General features: G+C 34.9%; 1 protein-coding gene across 1 annotated transcript in view; it reads left to right on the forward strand.

Moving 5' to 3' along the window:
• LOC150094687 (cell adhesion molecule Dscam1-like) overlaps positions 1 to 23,238 on the forward strand; it is a 380,080-nt gene that overhangs the window by 136,449 nt on the left and 220,393 nt on the right. Inside the window, exons 4-5 of the mRNA XM_090411630.1 lie at positions 21,389 to 21,532; positions 22,357 to 22,650. Coding sequence (XP_090267756.1) covers positions 21,389 to 21,532; positions 22,357 to 22,650 — 438 coding nt within the window. The remainder of the gene's footprint in view (positions 1 to 21,388; positions 21,533 to 22,356; positions 22,651 to 23,238) is intronic.

Genomic DNA, 23,238 nt, shown 5'->3' on the forward strand with positions numbered 1-23,238 from the left:
ACCGTGGCAGGTACCCCCACTCATTTGCGTATCTAAGGAGTAACAGCAACAGCTAAGCCTCAGTTACCTTCACAGGCTACGGTAATGCCATTCATTACCCCCCCCTCCATGCGCAAGCCCCAGGTGACAGCAATAGCCGAGCCTCAGTTAGAACTTCATTGGCTACTGCATTGCCATCCATTACCCTCCCTGGGTATCAATTTTAGTCTTTAGTCGCTTCGTACGACATGCATTAGCTACATTTGTGCTATTTGTAGGCTTATCCCGGCAAGCACACAGGTAAGAAATTGAACATCCTTATATAGTCCTTATAAGGACTGGCTTAAAGGGGCGAAGCAAGAATGCTTTTCATATTCCCCGTTATCTGTAGTGGACAGCATAAGAATAAGGTGTTATTGAGCTATAAAGCTCTGATCATGGTAACAGCAATAGCCGAACTTCAGTTAGAACTTCATTTGCTAAAGCATTGACATCCATTGCCCTCCAATTTTCATATTCCCCGTTATCTGTAGTGGACAGTGTAGGGATAAGGTGTTATTGAGCTATTAAAGCTCTGATCATGGCAGGAGGGTAACAGCAATAGCCGAGCCTCAGTTAGAACTTCATTGTCTACAGCATTGCCATCCATTACCCTCCAAGGGTATTGGATTGAATGAATCAATCACCGCATCTCACGGTCGATTGTTCCATTGAAATTGAACATTGTTCAACTACGCACTACTTAAATATAAATTACGAGAGAAAAAAAAAAGTGCATTTATTAAATAGATGAAATAAATAAGTATACTTTGAAAAACTGCAATATTTTTAATTTATAATACAATTTTTTAAATATTATTTATTTTTTCTTAAATAAAATTCTATATGACACTAAAATACGTACGTGTACTAATTAAGTAAATTAATTAGTAGAATAGTTTTAGTTTTGAAGCAATTATCAATAGCCGAGTAACAACCATTACCTTTTTATAAAATCTGATTTTTATGAAGTGATTTCCTTTAATAAAATGCATAAAAGATTTGACTGTTTTATTAAACTTTAGTTATATAATAGTTTTGTATATAGTGGTTTCATTTTTTCTTGTTTAAACATATTTCAAAAGGACAACTGATATTAACGATTATTAATGTTTTAAATAATATTCGTTTAAGATGCATTTTATTTGTTAATGAGTTTGATTTCTCGATTTGTTTTTCAACCCTGACACACAAAAAAGGTTACGATAATAAAATGTTTATCAGTTTATTTAATTATTAAATTGCATACATCTTTTAAATTGTTTTATGAATTTAAATGGTCCAATATTTTAACCTTAAGTTATAATATCATTGACATTTTTGGAAATTTCGAATCTAAATTTCCATTGCATAACTTCGAAGTTTCTTTATACCTCCCCCCCCCCACTCCCTGTTTGCACTCGTGCCTAATTGGAACAGTCCCAACAGCAACAAGTGCAATTTAGTTGAAGAGTCGCTAGGAGAAATCTTAGCAGAATCGAAAATTCTAAAGATTTCATTCATTTCCATTCAAAACTGAGTTATCCGTTCTCAGAGGGCACTGCCATCTGTCACTTCCTTCTTGAGAAAAAAAAAATCCTCTAATTTTCCAACTTAAATCGAGATTAATTAGACCGTTTTGTTCTGCGATAGAAGGAATTTTCCCTCCAGCAAACTCACATTTTTCATCCGCAAAAACCGGATATTAAAACATACAGAATTAACACCCATAATGCATTGGTCACACTCCCGTCAATCCAAAACAACCATCTCATTCGATTGCATTATTATTAATCGAATGGTTCTGTTATTATTGTTTCATTTCCATTGTCTTTATACTAGAAAGGATTTTCGTATTGTAATCGTCTTTTAAACCCACATCCACATAAGACAAAGAAAGAAAGAATATTAAAAGCCTTTCATCAGTTCCGTGTAAGAAACGTTTAATAAAAATCAGTGAAATTCTCTGAAAACGTTTCAAAAATAATAAATATGAATACTCTGTTTTATAGCCTCGATAATCCTGCAAGACATTCGTTTTCTTTGTAACGTATTGCAAACTTACTTTTTTTCTTTTATGAGAGAAATGTTTGCTAAAATTTGGAAACTCTGTGAAAGGGTCTGATTTGCCTTGCTAGTAACGATTGAAACAATCTTTAATATGCAAAACCGCTAAAGAAATTTTGTCGAGGTAAACATTTTTTGAATATTGCAAACTTACCAATTAATATAAATGATATAATATTAAACTCAATAATTAATATATTTGGATTCCAATTTCTAAAATTCTTTCTCTGGTTTCCATTCTTTAGAGTATTCTATTAGTGAAAGGTGAATTTTCTATCGGGATAGAGTACTTTAACTAGTCTCGGGAAGAAGTACACAGCATTTTCCCTATTGATATAAGAATACAGGTAATTAATGACGTAACTTACGCAGTCCCAACTCGTTAGTTAAACAATATCTGATCAACGTTTCAAACAATTAGTTGCCATGGAACCTGACTGAAACAGCACACGTGTATTTTAACACACCACTCGGATTCCACATATTCGTATTAATTTCTATTCTGATTTACTTAGAAGAAAAGAGTTTATCTAAAAATTAGTTAACGGTCAAGTTGAACAGTAAATAGGAAGTTGTGCAATTATTTGGAAGTATTTAATTCAGATTTATTTACATCAAAAATTATCCTTCATTTAAAAAACAAAGACGAAATATTTCTATCTCTTCTATAGAGATCAATATTTTTCAATCAATAGTAATACACTGCCGGAAAATATTAACAAAATCCTTCAAATGTGTGCAGTTTGCAATAAGCAGAACAAAATTTGGTTTGGTGTACAACAGAATAACAATGGCATGAGATAACAGCAAAAAACGTTGGATAAATATAAGGGATATTATATAGGGGTGTTTAAGAATTAGCAAAAAAAACAATCACATTACAGAAGTCAGCACAATGAAAATAGGGTCACATAACATCATTACAGAGTATGATCCCCTCTAACAGCTAATAGGTCTGACAGCAACGGACCATGCTTGTTATAAGGACGTAAGATTCTGTAGGAATAAATGCCATTCTTCTACCGCAGTAGACTTTAGCTCACTCAGTGACCTGAGCAGTGGCTGTTGCACGCCTACAGTCACTGAGTGAGTGGTTATCGGTGTGCAATGCGACACCCAGCGGTATTCCACACGTGTTTAAGTTCGATAACCGTGCCGGCTGGACACACTACCATCGTTCAGTTTCAAGATACTCCTCCACTGCTTGAGATCTTTGAGCAGTGACGTTTTCATGATTGAAAAGAAAATCTCGGTCAGCAACACCCGTACAACGTTGTACATAGCATACGAGGATCGGTTCTCGGTACCTCTGCACAGTTACGGTATCCCTATTTAAAGCACGGGGTTTGCAGCCATTGATAATTATTCTGCTCCACACAGAACACTGCATCCAAAATAAACGTCCTCCTTCTCTGATATTAGAGGGAAGTGAAGGCATACCGAATTGACATACAGATCAGAGAACATCTAGAATCATTTGGAGGCTAAACGGGACTCATCAGAGAACATAACTGTATCCCATTTGTCAAGGCTCCAAGTCATATGTCCATGGCACCAGTTTCGACGAGCTATGCGGTGGTTCGTAGATAATCGTATATAAACTACTAGGTTCCTTGTGTAGTGCACACTCGAATTGAGCCTTATTAAAACAGTCTAGTTGGAACAGCTTTCACCAGTGGTCGCAGCAACCCCAAGAAACAGTTGAAAACAAATCGTAGAATTCCTTTCTTGCGTCTAGAATCAGATAGTGGTCTGGTTCTAAATAAAAATAAGTGTATGGGAACAAACTTGGACAGCTCTTTATGCAATGGTTCCTGTCTCTTTAAGCTGCATCCATGTGCCGAGACACTTCGTGACACATTACGTCCATGTGCCCCCTTTTTCTTTGACTGTCTGAAGTCGTTTAGCGGTAGATCATTTCTAGTGGATATTCGGAATTTGCATTTGCATGCCAGAATGCCTATTATATCAAGTATTCGCCTTCGTATACACTTATTTTTATTTCGTGTAGGGCTCCCCCTTTTCTCAACCGTCCCTTAGGACGGGTTGAGCCCTCCTAATGAAGAAATAAGTGTTTTATGACTGGCTAATTTTATGATTCTGGATTCGTGTGTTTACCTGCTGGTTTGCTTGTTCTGAGGGACGGAAAACCCGAGTTTCCGGGTGAAAACCTCTTATCTCCGTATGAGACCATAACTCACCTTTAGTCGAAAAAGACAAGATAAAGGTTCCTCACGTCATGGAACGGGAATTGAACCCAGATGTTTCCTACGAAAGGGCTTCATCTATACCGATTGAGCTGCGGAGGCTCTTTCGTATACAATATTAAATACACATGAAAAACAGTTGTTCTGTTATTTTGCCGAGCAGTGTATTGTGAATACAACTCAAAGACGAAACAGAACAAATATTATTATAATTGCAGTTATTCAGTGCCAACCACTGTTTTAACTAATGGATTAAAACTCAAGTTATTATTATTAAAAATTTTATAAATTTCGATTCCAAAATTTTATGGTTTGTTTCGCAGCCTGATGCAACGGATACCTTTATTTTTTTGAGATTTGGGTTAAACCATGTTGCTCCTAGAGTCCTTCAATGTCCAATCCCTGTCTAACCCAGAGCACAAAACTACAATATGTTTTCAATGAAAATTCAAAATAAATGTAAAATAACTAAAAATTACCTATTAAAAATTAATTTAATTGTTATATAACAATTAATTTATTAGATTTATTAAAAATATTACTAATTTAATTTAATATGCGAAAGATAGTAGATAACACCTTTTAATTTCATTGTTCTATATATTCTATAAAAAAAACGAATATTAATTTCATAATGTCTATCCTGGGTTTTGGGATTTTTTGTTTCAAAACTAAGACTGTGTGGCATTTATAAACAACGTGGAATCAATAATTCGTTCACAGCTGAATCAGTGCTACGTTGATCTGTAACCAATGGGAATCATCTCGTGTCTAATAAAATGAAAAATTCGGAAGCTTAATAGCCACAGAAAACAAAATAGGCCATAATATTTTATAGCTTAGGAAAACTGCTTAATAAATCTACCATAGAATACTGTATTCCTTTGCAATTCCCCCATACAAAGTACTTCCTCACTGTAAACTGCTTCCTTTCTTGAATGAAAGATAAAGCATTACCAGCTATCATAAAACTAAAGTACTTCACGGCAAACACTTTATGTAAATATTTTCCCTTGGCAGTTTTATGTTCGAAATTCATACTTTGGCCATCATTTGTGGGAAAATATATAGAGAGGGGTTAATATTAAGGGGGGAAAAATTAAGCCCAACATCCCATTGTTTACGAAAACACCACCTACGTACTAATACTACATGATGGAAAACACCAGGATACGTTATAGAAACAAAAGGTGATGATCCTTCCAAAAAAAGGGAAAAAACCGTGAAAATGATGTGGTGGATAAATACATAAAATAGGAGAGTTGTCGCAAGAATATTCCTTTAAGAACATAACACGTGTATTTCTGTACCTTTTTCTAAGTGCAACAGGTGTTTTTGATGCGAGTGTATTGAAACTTTGTAACATTCTTGATGGCGTATTACTGAAAATAAAATTCCTTAGAGTTAAACATCCATTTAGAGACAAATGCAATGCATACAGTTCCTCACTAGTGAATATTCTAAAGAAATTGAAAGAGAGAAAGATAATTTACAACCTCGATTTTTCCATTGCAAATTAGTCAACTGCATTAAAAATTGCTATTTTCAGAACGATGCTGTTCAAAGAATACTTTGTATGATTTGTAGGAAACATTTTAGAGGAGTCTGACGTATGCCATGTTTCATTTTAACGACATAGTTCGTACAGTTACTGGCCATTTGTCTACGTCGGTTGTGGATAATATATTCTGCCAAAGGCACTTACTTCAATTTTTCCCCTCGCCATATATAATGTTAAATGAAAAATAATATTATATTATCCAAGAAGATACAGAGTTTATATTTCTACTAATAATTAAACTTCCAAAATGTCATTAAAGCAAGTACATTTGTTACTCTAAGAGTTAATGTTCACGCATAAGTGTTTCTGAGCCTTGTAATCATAATCCATGTAACCTAACTTCATAGTAAGGTTAATATCGAAGAAATAACACTTTAGTTTTTTTTTTTTTGTACAATCTAGGACAAAGTAAGTTTCAAGAGAGAGAGAACCGATCTCCTAATACCTTTAGAGATACAAGTATTAGGAGATCGGTTTTTAACTATAGATTTTCAGAGTTAATTTATTTCAAGTAAAACTCAGACGTCCCGAAGATGATTAAAACTGAGAAAAATTTTGTATCGTCTTCCATTGATGTTCAAGAAAACACTTATTATGCGGGGAAGAGTTTTTATTGATCCAAAATCTCTCTCATATGAAATGTTTAGATGGCTAAGTGGATAACATCTCTCTCTCTCTCTCTCTCTCTGCAAACTGCATGCAATGGATTCGAATACCACACATTTTAGCGTGGTGGTATGTGACAATGTTTACAAGAGACGATTTTCTTTGCATAGTGTATGACAATTTTGTTTACTGGAGGCTGCAGTGGCTTGAAAACATTGTATGTTTGATATTTTGATAGCGAAAAACTGTATGTTTAAAGCGTTTATTAGGTATGCTGCTTGCATAAACTACGTCCTAGTAGCTGAATTTGTTTGGGGGAGAAGACTTTTTATCCCTTTATCTGATTGAAGAACATGATTGAGCTATAAGCCCTGGTCATGGCTGGGGTACGGCAATAGCCGAGCCTCAGTTAAAACGTCATTGGCTATATAGCATTGCCATCCGTTACCCTGGGTAACGGATGGCAATGCTATATAGCCTTGCCATCCTATAAAATCATATATTTTACCCAGGGTTCAGCCACGGGAATCATATAGTCAGTAATCAGATCTTGAACCTAGTAACTGAGATTTATAGTCCTTATAAGGACTGGCTTAAAGGGGCGAAGCAAGAATGCTTTTCATCTTCCCCGTTATCTGTAGAGGACAGTGTAGGGATAAGGTGTTATTGAGCAATTAATGCTCTGATCATGACAGGAGGGTAACAGCAAAAGCCGAGCCTCAGTTAGAACTTCATTGGCTACAGAATTGCCATCCATTACCCTCCAAGGGTATTGGATTGAATGAATCAATCGCCGCATCTCACGGTCGATTGATTCCTTCCTCTAACTGGGAGTTAGATGTCCTGTTTTGATAAGGAAAGCTTTTGTAATAAAAAACAAAAGGTGTATACTAGAATTTTGGAATTTTACAAAGCCTTTTACTAATCTAAGAGTCAATCTTAAAGTTGCTGCTACTGTTATTATTTAATACCAAATACTTTAAAAGGAAAAAAAAGCGTATTTGATTTCTTAACTTTTGTTACGTTTTGGATCTTCCTTAATATACTAAAAGCGGAAATAAATGTCAAATCATTTCTATAGAAATGCATTATTATACTAAATAATGGAATATTTTAACTTAAAATACTATTATTAAAAATAAAATTAGTAATTATTTACTTAGTGATTTGTCCTCTTTATTAAAATTAACACAAAACTTCATAATCGTGAAACTAAATGTTCCAGCATAATTTCGAACTTTAAACCATGGTTTCGAATGTATTCAAAAAACAGTTTTCTGTTTTCTGAATACATTAAAAGCAAGAAATACATCACAAAAAAGAAAAGCAACTATCCATGTACAATGCAAGATTGCCTCTTCCCTTCTTCCAATCTATCCACAAACGTCATTTGCATTTAACCGCAACCAATTTCCCTTGGTATTAGGGTTTCAGATGAGTAGCATTAAGTTTTAGGTAATTAGGGAATAACCTGTTAATCGAATGGGCTTTTACGTAGACAACATTAACTTCCGTCTACGTTTCGTTATAGCAATTACCTGCGCATCAATCTCAGTCACAGAGTAATGATTCAAATCTCCAGCTGCAGAATTGATGAAGAGGTTATGCTGTTCAAAATATTGCATCTACTGGAGTATTGCAATAGATCATTTGATATTTCTATCGTTCAATTCATTTAAACTTCGGACAAATCTCATAGCAATACAATTGGTAATGGACCGTCCAGATTCTGGACGGTCCATTACCAATTCACCGGAAATGTGAATCTGGACGAGCAAAAAAAAAAAAAACAGTCAGTAATACCATAACTCACGATGCCAATGACATAGAAACTTAAAAGAAGGAAAGAAATTTAGAAGAAAATTATGCTTTCTTCTTCTTCCACTGAAGAATTGAGAACTGCATACAGATGTTATCCCGACGAATTGAACGAATCGAATAAAGCGAAGATTTCCTGTCTCTAAGAAAAGAAAACTTGGATTGAATGGCTTTCATAAAGAATACCCGTGAACAGTTTTTGCGCAGTGAACTTCAAACGTTCTACGGAAACACCATCCGATAAACCAAACGGGTATTTTCGCACGGTCATCACACTGGCAGGACAAACAAGATTAAGAAATGCTCGGTGACTGCAAATATCGCCAAAAAGTCAACCGTCCGCTATCTCTTGGTGAGAAACGACTATGTCTTATAGAATTCTTAATCGGTTTCGTCATAAATCACACTTTTTACGCAACTTTTGCATCTTAGAAATAGTGGTCTGAATTACGAACAAACTCTATCCCAAAACCTCTACAATACCCAACTCAGTCTTTGTCGTAAACATTAGCTATTAACTAGGAGAAATACAGGGCAATATCTTGCTTATCCCATCATACCTTTTCAACGTAAAGGTGGTTGTCGTAATACTAGGTAACTTTTAAATTCAACTTAAACCTGATAAAAACTTTTTTTAAGTACTCGCGGTCATCTCTTGCCAGTCCTACGCATAAAAAAGAACAACAGTCTGTGTTTGAATGCCGATCACAGCATGACAGCTTTTGCTTTCATTTCAGTCGTGTATCAAAACACTCTTGAAAGTGAGTCCATAAATTATACAGTGTTGTTTTTCGGATTTTTAGAAAGCTTTCCCCCTCATCTGTCTCTCATATATAATATCGCCTCTCAAAAATTGCATCACAAGGAGAAGTATCTCCCTTTCTCTATAAAAATAGAAGTTTTACCAGCAATAATGTTATTTTAATATTTAATATATCCCTTTATAACAGTTAAATTCAGTATAATATTTAAGATTAGTAACTATTATTAATAATAAAATAATAGCATCATTACATGTGATAATTCGTCAATAGATTTTCTTATCGGGAAAACAAATCTTTCATGTTTGGTGTCTAGAGCATATTTTCGGAATCGGATTAGGATCCAAAAGTCTACGTTTGAAAATTCATGACAGATTCAATTTTATACTCGATTATTGCTGCGATGCAGATTCGTGTGTTCGTAGATTCCATACGAACGTGAAAAAATCTGGGAGTTGCTTCTCACTATATTGTAAGAAAACTACAGTTGCATACCCAAGGACGATACTATTTTAGAAAACACCCCTACCGTTTATTATTGTAGGTAATCATCCAATTCCATTGTTTACTTGTACACGTCAGTAGCATATCTATTACTTAAAAATTATCTTAAACTCTTAATGATGCTTATACTAACTTTTTCTTTTCTCAGTTCTAATAAGATTACACAAATATATTAAGAACTTAATTCTGAAATAAATCTCATATATTTTAAATAAGATCACCCAGCTTGTGGATCTATGTTTACACAGAAAGAAGTGACCAGTATTAAGCCATCTCTAATATATTCCTATCCACTGGTGCATTGATTCATATTGTGTCACAATGGATGTAGTATATAAAACAAAAGGCATGCATTCCGAAACATTCGATCAACTCTGAAAATTTACAAACAATGCTATAAATTAGCATATTAAAAAGAAACAACAAATAATAAGCTGATTTAAAACTAAAACAAAATTTGAATTAAAACGCATTTCTAATGTGAAAAAACATTTTTTTTGTGACACCTTAAAATTTATTTGATAACACATAACATAGTGATTTATTATAAAACAAAGTTTGGAATTAAAGTGAATTTTGGGGGTTCTTAAAATTTATTTTTCAGTTCACGTTTATCTTGCAAACAATGCCTTTCAAGGCAAATTTATATCAGATAATTCTTATAGGAGAAATCTAATGAAATATATGAAAATTCCAAATAGGATAAGTTGAGGTATGTAAACGTTCAGCACCAGAAGCACTTCATTATGCCTAATTACTGAAATCAATTCTCTGAAACGCTTAAAATTAAAATATATTCAGACAAGAAAGTAAAGTTTATAGAGATATAAAAAATAGGCATCACTTATAAGAAAATAAAAGGAAGTGGATAAAATATTACAGCGTAGGAAGTTCTATTTCTATTTCTATGAATTCTATTTCCTCTTTTTCAGCTAAAAGCTGATATTGCGTTTATAATACTAAAATTTAAAAAAGTCAATTAATAGTCATAATTAATTAATTCGAAAAGGATTTTTAGTTCAGAATACTTGCACTGAAAATTTCTATTTTCAGGAATTAAATTGTCAACAAAGTTTTCAATAAATGCTACTAAGTGTTTTTTTTTTTCTAAAAATGATGAGAATTTGATATCTCATGTAAGCCAAAATAATAATTTTTAACTATCAAATATAATATCTTTAACTATTTCCGATAGAATTATATTCTTTTCTTTTGAACTGTATTAAAAATAAATGACATCAAATTAAATAATTAATGAAAATAAAAAATACTGATCCCCTTAAATCAATTTTTACATTTGCTCTTTTAACTATTTTATTTATTAATAATTTAATTCATTTGACGCAACACTAAGAGGAAACGAATTGAGCCAATCGGATGTCTAGCTGATCTTGATTACATATTTCCTCCTCCTTCACATGGAAGATTTGAAGGAGCAACTTGCTTTTATTATGTTCTGCAAACTTGGTAACATGGCTATAGACAGTTCCAAGATCTGAATGAAGAAAACGAAATAAGGCCTGTAAAATGAACATGATGTTGATTGCATTCTTTGACACTGAGAATTTTGTTTAGCCATTTATCAGCATTTAGTCAGAAATTGTAACAAATGGTCTTCATTTATTAGAACCCCCTTTCAGATGGCCTAGAATGTCCAGAATTCTATCGAAGCAAGAACAGAATCCCTTTAGTTGTTCACCTGCTTTACTCACATTTATCTTCCTGAGATGTATTTTCTTTACGGACTGAAAATCAACCCGAAGGCTACATTCTTTTAATTGTCGGGTATATAGCAACATAAGAGCTGAGCTCATTGTTATATAGATTTATCAGAAATGCACTGAAAAATGGAAACACTGCATACAATTACGAGTATTGTACTTTGAAGGGGACAACACAAAATAAATTACGTGCTCACTAATTCTGAAAAAGTCTCTTCTATAACATGATTTTGAACCAGGATATTTTTGGCAGGATCTCAAGCCTCCAGGATAAAGGTCCCGAGTCACAATTATTCACGTTTTGCCATAAAAATCTATCAAATATGATTTCTTGCAGCGGATGAGTGCCTACGGTATTGCATTTCGTTAATAGGATCGCTTTCGAAGCCATTACTTACGTTTAAACAGCTACATCATTTAGAACATCGGGAGATAATTGATCCAGTGTAATAGACACTGCCAGAAAACTACAATAGATGAGACCAATTTCACGTAATTTGTCCCTAAGTAATTAATCGTGACTCAAACCTTCCCCGTATATTTACATAAACTGCAAGTTTTCGCGTCAAAATGAATAATGCAGAACCATCAAAGTCTGCTCAATAGTCCCATCCAAGACCATTTACTGCCAATTACATAATATGTAACATGCATTCGATAATTTGCCACTTCATCATTAATTTGCTAAGCACCCTTCAGGCAATAAGGTCATTGTAAGGATTCGGTCATTACACAGGTTAGTGATAGTACCAAGGTAGCAACTTTTGTAGCTTGTTATACTGAGAGTAGGAAAATCAACTTACCCCTGAAGTGTTAGCTTTACGGTAAAGCTTGTAACAGCCAGCCAACAGTAGAGCCAGAATTTTAACGATTGTATTAGTAAACCTGCTATAGATATATCTTTAACTTCCTTTAATATTATAAAAGCTTCTCATATTCTTTTCTAGCCTAAAATATGCGTGATAATGCGCTGCAAATGCTCTTGGTTTTAATTTTTCGAATTATCGTTTTAATTTCTTTCTGCCTTGATATAAGAAATACAATCTTATTCCCGAGTTGCCTTTAATGTTTCGCGTCTGCTACGCAGTCCTAAACGTTGCCAATATACAAATATTTGTAACGAATATCCATCCATAGTGATCCATTAATGTATAATACGTATTACCTATTTATATTGGTATTCATATAAAGTTTTTATTTTGACAAGAACGGAAACATAAAAATACAAACCCTCTTGAAAATTGAAACCGTCTAAAAGCTAAATAAGGATAAATATATATATACGATTATCTACTGCTCTGCATTCGATAAAACTCATTCCTATAATATTAAAGATGAAATATGGATGTTGTTCTGAGGCCAAACAAAAATCAATCTCGCTGCACGGTAGAAATACCCGAACATTTATTGGAATATAAGAACGTTTCGTTTTCAATTGGCAAGCTTTAATAAAAATTTCATCTAGCATGTTGAGCAAAGTAGTTTTAAAAAACGAAATTCCATTTGCACCATGTACGTAATATATTTTTGAAATATTTATGTGAGAGTAAATTTCTATACAGATTTCGTATTTGTTGGGATTACTGGGGAAAATGCTAAAAACATCAGAATCCTTCCAAACGGAGGTGCAGTCTATTTCCATTTTCGAGAATAGTCAAGAGGTGATTGATTATATTAAAGGGTTCTTCTTGGCTTTCAGTTTTCTTTCCCATGCATTGTTATGGTGTACATTTATTATTCCAATACGTCAACACTGACAGGTGTTTACCCCCCAATTCAAAAGAACCATAAACACTTTTTTTGATTTTCATTTTTAGGTTGACTGAAAATGCACAATGCTGACATTTTTTGGAAAACGAGAATTTACTAAACGTGAGAAAATATTCTGTCTTAGACTACGTTTTTTTAAGGTTCCATCCTATCTCTTAATAAACAATACCAATAAACATCAACAGAAGTTGTGTGCAAACAGCATTCATTTGTAGTTTTGATATATTCGGAATGTATACTTTGAATTATGAATAATTATCGATATGCAATACCGTATTTGCTAACATTTGTACGTAATAATGTACGGTAAAGCTAACAATTAAGATTGTTATTGTAGAAACATTTCAGCTGTATATGTTGAAATCAGATGTTTCGCGTGTAACAATTGATCAGCTGTTATCGTCTAGAATGCTAGCTTAATAATCAATGACAGTTGTTATGGAAACTATGTTATGTCAAATGTTATCAAGTCAACAATGAAAATTACGTTATACCAGCTGTTACTATCTCAAATTGGATGTAGTTGTTACAGTTAAAAATGGCAGCGTAATTGTTATTGCAGTAAACAATGGTAGTTGTCATGAAGATCAACAATCACAGTAGTTACGTCAGATTAACTGTTACTGATTTCCAATTGTAAATTAGCGCGTGCAGTAATTAGTGCAATCAACAATCCCGGTTATTATTACAGTCAAGAGTTGCCTTTGTTACCGGTATTGAGAACTATTACATCCAACGCACCTTAAGTACAAGACTTTAGTAGTATTCAGTTATAAGTCTATTTATTAGCCTTGCGATTAATACTGACTGCATCCCTCTAAAATATACTTATTAGCATCTAACTTAACTGTCTCTTAGTGTTTTTAATTTCTGTCATGGGGAAAATATCACTTCCGAGATTTCCATAATCGCGTACGAACTAATTATGGATATCCCCAATTCCTCCTTTCAATTTTATTGTTTGTTCGCATTGTGGCAGTGTTTTACATGCGCGCTCTTCATTAGTCCGACCTCCTGCATTAACCAACTAACACAACCAAATGTAATCAATAAATTTCTGACCGCCCGCCCTTCCTTAATGTCCTTAATTAACCCCATTGGATCGTTTCGCTTTTTGATGCACTGCCGCCTACGTTTGGTATAATCCTATATGGGAGACAGCCACATAAACTATTAATGGAAGAGAATAATTGGAATTCCCAATCGTGCTAGAAATAGAAACAGCCACGAACCGCCAGAAGACTAATAGCAGTCAAGATTCGCAGTAAGGAGTACGAATTTCTTTTTACTTCTTCTTGGTCCTTAAACAAATTTAGTCAAATTGGCTGCCTTGTCCAGAATTTCCGGCTACTGTTTGCGGATCGTTTCAGGGGAGTATTTTAATCTAAATCTGATTAGCCAGGTCGAATGTATTACACAATCCCCTTATCTGGTGGACGATATTGTGCGCATGCTCGCTCTACGGTCGGTTTACCATCCGGAGTCCCCGGAGGAAAATTTTCGCGACCGGATCACTGGATGGCGAAAGTGAAAGGGTACTAGAGAATAAGGGGGGGGAGGGGAGCGAAGAGAATTTCTCTCAGAGGAAACCGAATCCCGACAGCTTCCGTTCAGCAGGTTAGAGCAGATTCGCTCGATCTCCGAGTCTAGAAGGGAATATTAATATGATTTATTACGGCACATAATTTTGTAGCGGAATGCTGGCTACTTGCACTATTAGTCCTCAGAGAATTTCCTCGACTACATTTCTACGAGGAATCATCAGACGTGCGAGCTCGCCAGCCCTACAGATAGGAAAGAGAATGCTTTTTATGTATGTGCGAATCCACTAAACAGGTGATGCATGCGTGCATATTAAGCATTTTTATCCCCCCCCCCCTCTCTCTCTTTCTTTCTTTCTCTTTTCCTCCATTTTTTTTATGAGTCTATGATATGGATGGATGGCTGTTTATTTTTATTCGCGGCTCTTATTCCACTTGCTTCAAAACGTTATTTTTCTTTATTCAGTAAATAAATTCTCTTCGTTCTTTCCTGTAAGCGTGAAAAAATGTTCATTACCTTTTTTACTAACTTGCTTTTTTGCCTTACCAGCTTATCGTTCAAAGTCAAAAGTGACATTTTGATACTGCTACAGGAATGACCAATTCTTCCTCTATTTTCAGAAATACAAATTAATGAGTGGTCAACAACATCTCAAAAGACAAGATAAGATTTATTCGTAATTTCACAATTCTATAATCTCTATGTTTTTTCCAATAACAACAGGGGAGGAGATCTTCTTCTTCTTCTTCGTCTATGATCTCTTGTGCTTTTAAGCGTCGAGATTTTGCCAAAGAGATTTCCATGCCGTCCTGTCCAAGGTTTGTTGTTTTGCTTTTTTCCAGTTAATTCCCTTCTTTTCCAATTTTTCTTTAATTTCCGTTTGCCAACCCTTCCTGGGTCTGCCTATGTTTCCTTTTCCATTTTCTGGCTTTTGTATACAGTTTTTGCTATTCTTCCTTCTTCCATTCGATTAAAATGTCCGAACCACCTCATCTGGGCTGGTGTTATGAATTGGTTCAGAGGTGCAACTTGAAGGCTGTCTCTTATAGTTTGATTTCTTATTCGGTCTAGTCTTGTTTTTTGTGCCACTTTCCTGAGATATTTCATTTCAATTGTTTGTAGTTTATTTGTGTTTCCTGTTGTTAAACACCAAGACTCGCAACTGTATGTTAATGTTGGTAGAAACACTGAACGGTACACTGCCATTTTGGTATTCTGGGTGACTTCTTTCTTATCTAGGAATGGGCCTTTCATTGCGTGGAATAGCTTTGTTCCCCCTCTTATCCTGATGTTAATTTCTGTGTCTAATCTACCATCTTCTTGTATGTATGATCCCAAGTATTTAAAGGGGTAGACTTGTTCCAGTTGATGGTTCTCTATTTTTATTATGTGTTTTGGTTGGTTTCTAGATATGATCATTGTTTTAGTTTTATTTATGTTTATGGTCATATTCCTTTTCTTTGTTTCTTCATACCAAATGTTGATGTTGTACTGCAGATCTCCAGCTGTATCATCTGCAAAAGTTATGTGTGAAATCCTGGTTTCTTTCAGTTTCCTGTATCCTAGGTAGATGTTTTTTGTTTTTGTTTGGCATGCCTTTAAAATGTCATCCATTACTATGATGAAAAGAAGAAGGCTGAGGATACAGCCTTGTCTCACTCCTACATTTGTTTTAAATTCTTTTGATCTATTATTAGAGGTTCTTACATAATTTCTATTACTTTTGTAGAGGCTTTGTATGGCTGCTATTAAGTTATCTTGTATCTTGTTTTTCTTTACTGTTTGCCATATTAAGTGTATGGGAACTAGGTCAAAAGCCTTTTCGAAATCTATAAAACATGAATGTAGTTCTTTTCCATATTCCAATGTTTTCTCTGATATTTATCTAAGACTGAAGATAAGATCCTGTGTGCTTCTATTTTTTCGAAAGCTGTGTTGCATTTCGTCCAGTATCCTCTATTTGATTCCTAAGCCTCGCTTCTAAAATACGGGTATATAATTTTCCTGGAACGCTTAAAAGCGAAATTCCTCTATGGTTTTCACATTTGCGGTTGTCTCCTTTCTTAAATATAGGGATTATTATTGCTACTTCCCAGTGTTTGGGAATAATTTTCTTTTTCCATACAACATTGAATCGATAAAAGAAATTTTATGGCTTTCGTTCCTAAATTCTGTACCATTTCTGCTGTTATTTGGTCATGGCCTGCTGATTTGACCAGTTTTGTTTTATTTTATTTATTGCTGCTATCAGTTCATTTGCATGAATTTCTTTACTCTGATCTTCTATTTTGCTTGTGTGTCCTCTTGCTCTTGGGGTTCTATTTTTCCCATGTCCTGCATCTTCCAATACTTCTTGAAAGTACTGTTTCCATCTTTCCACGATGGCTTCAGAATTTCAGAGTAACTTTCCATCCTTATTTTTGATAAACTTTATGGGGCATTCTTTCTCTGACCTCATTCTTCTTAAAACATTATAGAAGAGTTTTTGGTTTCCTTTAAAATTTTGTTCTAAAGTATGTACGAGGAGATCTTAAATATGTTAAATACAAAACAAAACACTTTAATATTAATCTTATTGTATAGCTTATAGAAATTAAATAAATACAAATTACTATAAATTGAATTTATTCAGAACAAAAAACAGCGATATATAAGTTTCTTCAATCAAGGAGCAACGAAGGACCTTTAGTCTTCTTCTGCTTTGTTTGAGACGTAGATTTACATATCTCTGATGCTGATGGTTTATTATTTCAAAAGGAAAATCACTGTAAATAATAGCTATGTGGGCAATCTTTTGTTTTCTGACCTGCAACCGGAAGATATTCAGATTTCTTTACAAATCTGGTCATAGCAATGCTGACCTTGTAATCAGGAGACCAATGATAAAGAGAATTACTTCCATTTTCAGCAGATCTTTGTTACCCCCCCACCCCCCCCCCCCCCCACCCCCCCCCCCCCCCACCCCCCCCCCCCCCCACCCCCCCCCCCCCCCACCCCCCCCCCCCCCCACCCCCCCCCCCCCCCACCCCCCCCCCCCCCCACCCCCCCCCCCCCCCACCCCCCCCCCCCCCCACCCCCCCCCCCCCCCACCCCCCCCCCCCCCCACCCCCCCCCCCCCCCACCCCCCCCCCCCCCCACCCCCCCCCCCCCCCACCCCCCCCCCCCCCCACCCCCCCCCCCCCCCACCCCCCCCCCCCCCCACCCCCCCCCCCCCCCACCCCCCCCCCCCCCCACCCCCCCCCCCCCCCACCCCCCCCCCCCCCCACCCCCCCCCCCCCCCACCCCCCCCCCCCCCCACCCCCCCCCCCCCCCACCCCCCCCCCCCCCCACCCCCCCCCCCCCCCACCCCCCCCCCCCCCCACCCCCCCCCCCCCCCACCCCCCCCCCCCCCCACCCCCCCCCCCCCCCACCCCCCCCCCCCATTCAGCACAGCTTTGTATATACATACCACTCGTAGGTCCAAAACACTGATACCTAGAAGATGATGAACGAAACGAGTCGGGGGGGGGGGGGGAATGAGGAGCAGAAAACATACCCAAGTCATCGTTATTCATATTAGAAAATAGTAATAAGGCAATTAATATATACTGACCGATACCACAACACATGTTCTATTCTGTTTTGTTTTACGCTTACCTAGGCCCTACCTTACTATGCATTTCGTCGAAATCAGATTCGACGGAGTAGGGTGATTAATCCCGTACTCTCCTATATCGTCTACGACGAGATTTAAATCCAGGTCTTTTCAATCGAAAAACATCGTCGAAATTGATTCAGCTATGGAGGCTCTGAAACGCATGCATGATCATAATAGTATTTTATTTTAAAAATGTTACACTTCATATTACGGAGCGTTACATTAAGCATCATCCAACATTAATATTTATTATTTTCTTCTTCAAAAATCGATATACTACTCTAATATAGTATAGCTATTGTTGAAGAAGACAGAATTATGCATCTTTCTGCAGTAAGATGCATAATTCATCTAGATATATATATTAGATATATATATGCATAATTCATCTAGACAACAATAGGTATATATATATATATATGTATATATATATATGTATATATATATATATATATATATATATATATATGTATATATATATATGTATATATATATATATATATATATATATATATATATATATATATATATTGTTGTCTAGCAGTTCTTGAGAAATTTTGAGAAGTAAAAAAAAAAAAATCGGAAAAATAGCGCCTCGATCATATTTTATTTCTTAATAAAAAAAATAAAATTAAAAAAATCAGAAAAATTGCGCCTTGATCATATTTTATTTCTTAATTTCGCAAACAATGTAGATACGAGTAAGTTAAACTTCCATTATCACCGAAAATTCTTCCAAATTTTCCATGAAAAGTTGAAAATGTTTATAATTAATAAGATGATTATTGATAAATATATAGGGTGTGTTGTAAAATAGTTTAAAGTTTAATAATAAAATTGCTAAATTTAAAAAAAAAGAAAAATATATTAATTAAAATTTAAATATATTAAATTTATTTTAATTAATTCAAGAAATGTTTATAAAAATAGAAAAATAGCTATCGAAACGGGTAATAAAAAGTTCAATATGGATATCACAAGGTTGCATAGAACATTTTTAAATGTAGACAGCAAATAAGTAAAATAGCACAATGCGAATAACAAAACCCATTCGATATTAATCTAAATAACCTTTTAAAATCTATGATAATTAATAACACCGTGTTATAATTACATTAATTCCGTTGAACAAATTCTTAGTAAGCCTTTCATCCTTATCCAATCTGCAAACACGTTTCAAATATGAAGATTACCACTCTCAGTCGTCAAAGACAGTAATTAAAGTTACTACAAATAAACCACACTTTGACACCTTATGAACCACAACTAAAGCAATGAAAGATTTAAAAAAAAAAATCTTTTGACGAACACGCACGAGACTTTCAGGCTTCTCGTTGTTAAGAGCGTATTTAATTATGAATAAAGTGGCCATTCTTCTATTACTTGATGACACTCTTATCACTAAATGAGATGGCGACGGCATTAGCGTTAGATTCGATTGACCGTCTTTCCATTCCAATCAAATATTAAGGGAGTTTGATTTATCGCAACTCACCACAATCCTTGTGGGACACGCAGCCAACGAAGCGTGCCGCATACAGACATTAGTTTGTAATCATACAGAACCAACAGTCACCAAGGACAGCCACTAATCTCCATTCCTGATAATCAAAGAGCCACAAAGAGTACGCCCACACAGCTGCAATTATGGCGACAGACGAACGTTCGCAACACTAAAAGAAATGGAAAACTTTAACCAATACATCTGCGAGTTGTGTACTCCGAATAAAAGGCAACTTAAAAGCATTAACTAATTCAAGATTGGGGCATTGTCCCCCCTCCCCTTGATTTTAATAACACATTTTTCTGAAGCAAACGTGTTAGTTTCTTTTATATGTTTAAGAAGAGCGTGTTCAGAAAATTTCAAATAAAGGGGAAAAATGAAATTAATAGAAAACAACCCAATTATGGTCTAAACAAGATTGCCATCCCCCTCCCATTACTAGGGAGAACTAACCATTTTTGTCCATTTACGGATCATTACAACCACTTGCATTAACCTTAATATTTCCTACACTATTGTAGTTAGATCACAAAAATGAAATGCTTCTAAAGACTGACTGGTTAGAATCAATAAACAACTCAATTAAATCCAACTATCAGGAATCAATAATGCTTTCATTGCGGCCCCAGTAAAATTGGTTTCCCACCGTTTCTCTAAAATATCTTTTAAACATGTCTCTGTGAGGAAAACGCGTCCTATATTTATCTTCATGGTGATGTACGAAAATAGGTATAGACATCCATCATTTTGGCATCGTTTACATAGACGCGATGCTCCTCCTTCTCTCACTCCTCGTCTTGAAATTTCCTTCCTCTCCATCCGTATCAATTTCTAAACCTTCTGAAAGATTCGAAGATCTTCATCGCTAGATAAGCTAACAGTTTCATTTACATTCAATCGATAAATTAAATATTGCTATTCAGTGACGTGCAAGGCCAAAAACAAGATGTTGCACTTTACTAGTCAAACAAAAATTATGTTAGGAAAAAAAAAAAACCTTAATATATTAAATGAACTTTGTAAAAGTCTGGGTAATGACGTTAATGGACTATCATTTGCAAATGTTTCAGGTGTTCGATAATTCAATAAAGGAAGAGGCGTTGAGTCTAGAACGCTATCCTGTTCGCGAACATTATTAAAGTTATTGAAAGTAGTCTTTGATGTAATATATTACTAAGGCCATCGTCTGGTTAGAGAAAAATATCATTATTGATTTCATAACATTATATTGATAACAATTTATTATAGGCAATAATGATCAACTATCTCGCGATCGATTGTTACACGACCAATAGCATTATTAAACAATACCTAATACGTATTTGATGAACGTTGGGGAAAAACTCAGCGAATTTAGATAATAAATAAATTTGCTTGTTCATTTCGATGTAAAACACAAAAGTATTTCTCCTCGCTTCCCACTACGAAATATACAGTTACAATCTACGTATAATAAGAGTTATACACAATTTCGACTAAATGATGAAAACAATGATCGGATCTGTCATTATTACTGGAAAAAAAGTGAACTAAAATTCTAACAATATTCACATTTCGTTATAAATATCACTGAGATGTGAAATATTTTCTAAAAGAATAATGAGTCAGTTCCTAACCCAATTCTTACTATGTAGATGTATTTATAATGGCTTATTTTGCACATGGATTTTTTTTTTTTTTTTAACATTCTTAGAAAAAATGAGAGTAACACAAGATGGATCACTTCTTATTGAAAACTCTATACCGGATCACCGGAGAAAATATCGCTGTATATGTAGGGATAAATTAGATCGAGAAGCAGTCGTAAGCGCCACCTGGGGACAACTGATGGTATCAGGTAAGAATAGAGTTTAAAAAATCATGTTTGATAGTTAATGCTAATGTTGTTGTTATTGTATAATTCGTTATTACAGCAAAATTGTTACATAATTGTTGTAATATTCATCCTACAATATCATTATAAAATAATGATAATAATGTCGTTGTTGTATAGTACAAACAAGGATCATAACGATTTTGTCGTATAATTCAAATAAGAGAATGCTGTGGTAGAGTTCAAATAATGATAATAGCAAATGTTATTGTGTAGTTCAAATAATGATAAAAATAAAATTATTTCATCGTGTAATAATGATAATCAAGTTATTGTAAAGTTCATAATGCTAATAATTCATAGTGTAATAATGATAATAATAATAATAATGTTTTACGTAAATATAAATAGAGAAATCATATATAATTAATGTCTCTTCTAAATGGTAACTGGATATATATTAATAAAATTTCGGGTTAAAAACGTTTTAAAATTGGCTAATTTAACATTTTAATAACTATATTTAATTCGACCTTCAGTAAAAACAACACGTTGTCAAAGACGCCTATAAAAGCCTGACTGGTTATTTTAATAGCCATTAATGTTTTATTCCATGCATAAACGAATTACCATCTTGTTCGAAATTCTAAGTGCAGACGTTGAGAAAATGTGAAGGCAAACAGCCTTCCTCTTAAACCTTCTTTAAGAAATATATATAAAAAGTGTATGTATGCCCACCCTCTTTCGTCCACTTACTCCATCTGTCAATGTTCATTTCTCCTTTTCTGTCCATCTTTTTCTGCTTTGCTATTTTTGTACTATAGGCCAGTAATTTGTTCCATTTCCAGAGCCAACATCCACTTCGCCTCCCAGGATAGTGAGCGGAAGACGGGAGATCAAATACTCCGTCGGCGATTCTGCGGAAATGCTATGCGTCGCACAGGGAAATCCTGTGCCTAGCTACAGGTGGTACAAAAAAGAAGGAGGTCGATTACTGCCGTTGCTGTTTGGCCAGCGTTATCAACTCGTGGGCAGGGCGCTTGTGATAGAGAAAAGCACAAGCCAAGACAGCGGCACTTATGCGTGTGTAGCCAATAATAGCCTGGGAGAAGACAGAGTCCAGTTCCAAGTGTTGGTTTCAGGTAAACGTGTTTTTTTTTTTCTTCTTCTTCTCTTGAACGTCTCCAAGGAAATTTTACAGACTGTTCTTAAGATATTTTTTATTAGATTACTGTAAGAAAAGAAAGCGTCGGAAAGAATTTTTAAAATTAAATTTGTCTCAATGATATTCTAAATTTTATTTTAGTAAATGTTGGTTGTGTAGGTAAAAAGACCTTCTGTTTCTTTTTTTATATCACGTCTCGTATTTAATTTTCGAAGGATTTTAATAATTGGAAGACAAAGTTCTTATCTTAGCGACTCTTAAATTGTATTTCCATTATGGATCACGCCCGTACGTGTTTGTCAGATGAGTAAGTTAAAAAAATATAAATAAAAATGAAAAAAAAAACTGATGTCATGGCGAAAACATTTGTTTATTAAAAATAAATAAAAAATAAATAAAAACACTGATAATAAACTACTGACGTCATATTTCCATGTGAACTATGCACATATGATGTGTACAGGGAACATTACACTCCAAGAAGAGTTGGTCTCATCTGTGGAGTCTTTTTTTCCTAGAACGTACCAATTCCTGGAAACATATTAATTATACTAGGGTTGCTCTC

Source organism: Typopeltis vanoorti, chromosome 21, assembly GCF_054136105.1.
Source record: "Typopeltis vanoorti isolate ZY-2024b chromosome 21, IOZ_Tvanoo_1.0, whole genome shotgun sequence".
NCBI classification, from domain to species: Eukaryota; Metazoa; Arthropoda; class Arachnida; order Uropygi; family Thelyphonidae; genus Typopeltis; species Typopeltis vanoorti.